The sequence below is a fragment of the Humulus lupulus genome, chromosome 1 (genome assembly GCF_963169125.1).
Source record: "Humulus lupulus chromosome 1, drHumLupu1.1, whole genome shotgun sequence".
NCBI lineage: Eukaryota > Viridiplantae > Streptophyta > Magnoliopsida > Rosales > Cannabaceae > Humulus > Humulus lupulus.
The window spans coordinates 92244414-92249153 of NC_084793.1; the positions used below are offsets into that span (position 1 = coordinate 92244414).

The 4740-nt window shown below is 39.3% G+C and overlaps 1 protein-coding gene across 1 annotated transcript; it reads left to right on the plus strand.

Moving 5' to 3' along the window:
* The first annotated feature begins 2099 nt into the window (after nucleotides 1-2099).
* LOC133818316 (uncharacterized) lies at nucleotides 2100-4451 on the plus strand. The gene is made up of 4 exons (XM_062251105.1): nucleotides 2100-2261; nucleotides 2361-2994; nucleotides 3178-3396; nucleotides 3595-4451. The coding sequence occupies exons 1-4, from the start codon at nucleotides 2100-2102 to the stop codon at nucleotides 4449-4451; spliced, it is 1872 nt and encodes a 623-aa protein (XP_062107089.1).
* The last annotated feature ends 289 nt before the right edge of the window (nucleotides 4452-4740 follow it).

Here is a 4740-nt window from a genome sequence, read left to right on the forward strand (position 1 = left end):
ATCTAAACCTTATGACTTTTGTAAACGGTCTTTAAACTTGATATTCTTGGGATCCCGTGTAAACAGGAAATGCTTCTTAATGAAAATGTGGCTTTTGAGACCAAAACATTTTTAACCCTAGTTCCTTTATAGTTTCAATAACACGTTTTTAACTAAATGACTTTACTAGCAAGTCTAGCACTTTATAAACACACAGTGTAACGGTCTTGGCTATCCAGGGCATTATAGGATTGCTCAAATTTCTTGAATGACGATGGGGTTAACTATGGTCAAATTTAACGATGAAGCTACGAGAGATCATGTATTGGAGAATGGTGTGCTTCAATTCAACAGAAAACCTGTTATTATTAGGCCATGGATAGCGAATCTCAGTGCCATCTGATTAATTCGCTCAGTTCCATTATGGATTCATTTACATGACCTTGGGTTTCAGTATTGGGGTAGTAAGTGTATCAATGCACTGGTGAGCACTATTGGTAAACCGCTTCTGGTAGACAAGTTTACTAGGGAGCGTTCAAGAATTCAATTTGCTAGGGTTTTTGTGGAGATGGAGATAACTCATAATCCTCCTAGAAGTATTCAGTTTATCAATGAGTATGGCCAGATTATGGAACAGGGAGTAGAATATGAATGGTTGCCTACTAAATTTAAGGTGTGCTCTGGGTTTGGGCATTCTATGGTGGACTGTCGTAAGGAGCACAAAACTCAGTGGGTCAAAAAAGAAGCTGTGGCTAAAACAGAGGCAAAAGACGAGCAGAATAAAGATTCTGATGAGCCTAATGAAGAGACACCTGAAGGTATGTCTAGAGCTACTGCTGCAGAGGACAGTTCGGTTCAAAATTATAAGGAGTTACAGCTTCCAGGTTTGGCTAAGTCTGATCATTTGAAGGAAACAAATAAGGGTGAGAAATGGCAAACTCCAAGACGTGTGGCTACACAGGCTAGGCAGGGTCTAACATCTGGTAATAGTACTCCTCCACCTGGTCAGGTTCAAAAACAGTCAAATAAGTTTGTAGTGCTTCAAGAACAGAAGAAGGGTGGCAAAGAAGGTAATATTGGAACTAGTTCTTCTAATGGATAATTGTAATATTCTGAGTTGGAACTTGAGAGGGCTGAATAGTTCTAATAAACATATTTCAGTCTTAGATATTTGTAGTAGGAATAAAATTGGAGTTGGAGGTTTGCTAGAAACCAAAATGAGGGGGAATAAAATTGTCGAGTTCATGGAGCGTAAACTTCCTAATTGGGAGTTTTACTCTAGTCCGACTATTGAGGGCAGACTTTTGATAATTTGGAGGAGAATCTTTGTGCGAATGACTATTTTGGAAGAATCACATCATTTTGTTCATTGTATGGTCAAAATGGCAGGCTAGAGGGATATCTTCTATGTTACTTTTGTCTATGGGTACAATATGCTGGAGGGAAGGAGGAGTTTATGGCAAGGTCTTAACAGGATTTCTCTTTCTGTAAGAGCTTGGATTGTGTTAGGGGATTTCAATGCCCCTTTCTCTGGTTTAGACAGATCAGGAGGAGAACCAATTTCTAGTTTAGAGTTGGCATATCCTCTTCGTTGGCTAGCTAATACTCAAGTTGAGGCTCTTAAAAGCATTGGTTCCTATTTTACTTGGACAAACAACCAAGAAGGTTCAGCAAGGATTTACTCTAAGATTGACCATGTATTCATGAATGAGGAGTGGCATGATCTCTTTCCTCATTCTTTGGCTGTATTTATATGGGAGGTAGTCTCGGATCATTGCTCTTGTGTTGTCACTAACATGCCTATGGAGAAGATGGGAATCAAGCTTTTCAGATTTTATAATTTTTGGACTGCCCATCCGGATTTCAAAGAAGTAGTTCTGAGTAGTTGGAGGACCCCTATTAAGGCTACTGGGTTGAGAGCAATATACTTAAAGACTATGAGGCTGAAGCATAGGCTAAAGAAATTCAAGAAACATGCTATTGGAGATATAGGTCTGAACTACTATTCGGCTAAGGAGGCTTATCAGGAAGCTTAACTTCAAGCTCAATTATATCCCCAAGATCATAGCTTGCAAGAGGCAGTTAAGGTGAATGCTGCTGAGTTCACTATACAGGAGAATATGTACCATAGCTTCCTTGCTCAGCGTAGCAAGCTTACTTGGATTAGAAAGGGGGATATGAACACATCTTATTTCCATGCTTGTTTGAAAAAACGAAGAACAGATAACAGTATTGCTACTTATATTACTGAGCAAGGAACTTTGATTGATGATTTTCAGGAGGTAGTGGCTCACTTTGTTAACCATTTTAAAAGCTACTTAGGCAGTCCAAGTTCGGCAACTGGCAGAATAGACTTGCAGTGTATTGAGTTGGGTTCCTAGATCTCCATAGATCAACAACTGCTTCTCTTAAAACCCTTTTCTAGTAAGGAAATCAGGGATGCATTTTTTGGAATTCCCAGCACTAAGTCCCCAGGACCAGATGGATTCGACTCTGGTTTTTTCAAAGATCTTTGGCAGGATATTGGGAAAGATATCTGTTCAACGATAGTTCAGGGTTTTGCCACAAGACAATTTCCTTCTGAACTTCATGAGACCACTATTTCCTTGGTTCCTAAAGTCTCTAATCCAACTTGGGCTATTGACTACAGACCTATTGCTTGCTGCTCCACTTTGTACAAATGTATGGATAAATTGTTATGTTCTCGTATGCATTTAGTCCTTCCTATCCTCATTCAGCCAAACCAGGGTGATTTTGTTAGGGGTCGGTCAATTGCTCATAACATCATGATATTCCAAGACCTAATCAAGAAATATGGGAGGGCTTCAACTTCTCCTAGATGTGCCATTAAAATAGATCTTAGTAAAGCTTATGACACGGTTGATTGGCAGTTTCTTGAAGATCTTTTGAGGGCCTTTTGTTTCCTTATGAAATTTATTGGTTGGATAACGACCTGTGTAAGAAATACTTCTTACTCTTTACTTATGAATGGTAAAGTTCAAAGTAGCTTTAAGGGTAAAAAGGGGCTGTGACAAGGTGATCCTATGTCTCCCCTTCTATTTGTGCTTATTATGGAGCATTTGACCAGAAGCCTTCAACTGGATGCTCGGGATTCTACTTTCAAATATCACCCTATGTGTAAGAGCCTTAAGCTTCTCAATTTATGCTTTTTTGATGACTTAATTCTGTTTTGTAAAGGAACCCTTTCGGCAGTGAGCATTTTTAAAGAGGTCTTAGGAAAGTTTAGTGAGGCCACTGGTTTATCTATCAATACTAACAAGTCTCATATTTACTTTGGAGGAGTCAATGCAACAGAGAGAAGGGTTATTGCACAAGATATTCAGCTGCCTAAGGGATCCTTTCCTCTTAGGTATCTTGGGGTACCTATGAGACCAACTAAGTGGAGACATGAGGATTGTGAGATTATTATTCATAAAATTAGGTTGAAACTGTTATCTTGGATCAGTAGGCATCTGTCATATGCAGGCCGAATGCTTCTTATACACTCAATTCTTTTTGGTCTTAGAAATTATTGGATGAGTGTCTTTATTTTGCCTCAGAGTATTGTTAAGGAGGTAGAGAAGTTATAACGTGTTTTCCTGTGGGGAGCTTTAGGGAATAGAAGTAAGCTTCATATGGCTTCGTGGCATCAGGTGTGCCTCCCTAAAGCTTATGGAGGTCTCGGGTTTAGGGATGGGGCGAACTGGAATAGAGCCATTTTAGCCAAGTACATCTGGGCTGTTTCAGAAAAGCAGGACCTTCTTTGGGTCAAATGGATCAAGGAAATCTATTTGAAGGGAGTTAATTTCTGGAGTTATGTTCTGAAACCAGACAGTAGCTGGTATTGGAGAAAATTGTGCCATTTAAGGAGAAAATTCAGTAAGCTAGAGGTACTTGCTGATGGGATTTCAGGGAAGTTTAAGCCTTCAAAATTATATAACAGCACCTTAACACAGCAGCTAGTGGGGTATAAGCACGCGGTTTGGTGTAAGTTGACTCTCCCTAAGCACCAGTTTCTCCATTGGCAGGTGGTCAATACTCACCTTCTCACTAGAGACAATTTATCTAGAATCAACTTTCAATTGAACAGCCTATTATGTCCAGTTTGTGAAGAGCATAATGAAAGTCACACTCATCTCTTTTTTGAGTGCTGCCTGTCCAAGATGACGCTTACCCTCATTTTTGCTTGGATTGGGTTTAATGCTTGGCTTAGTAATTTCAATGGCTGGGTGGTTTGGCTTAGCCGTGGGCGGATTGGTATCACTGATTCTATTCTGAACTTGGTGTTAGCAGTTGTGATCTATAGCATTTGGCGGAACAAGAATAGATGTGTTTTTTATGGTTATTCTTTGACAGCTAGTAGTATAGCTAAGGAAGTTATAAATATAGTCAAGTATAGATTATACACTGTTAATAATAGGAAGATCTCTATTCAACACCAGCTTTTCATTAGAAAACTTCAATGTAACTAAAGTGCATTCAGGTGCTAATTGTTAGCTAAATGTACAGGTTGTTTGTTTGTTGGTTGATTGGCCCTTTGGTTGTACTGGACAGTTTGTTCAATGAAGTTTCTTTCTTCTTGACCAAAAAAAAAAAAAGAAATAATAACAATTTTTTTGATATAAAGACCCTATCCCTATGTTGACCCTAGAAAGACACTATCCCGACCCCCAACCCTATAGAGACCCTATCCCAACCCCCAACCCTATAAAGACATTACCTCGACCCCCGACCCTATACCGACCTTATAAAGACCTTATC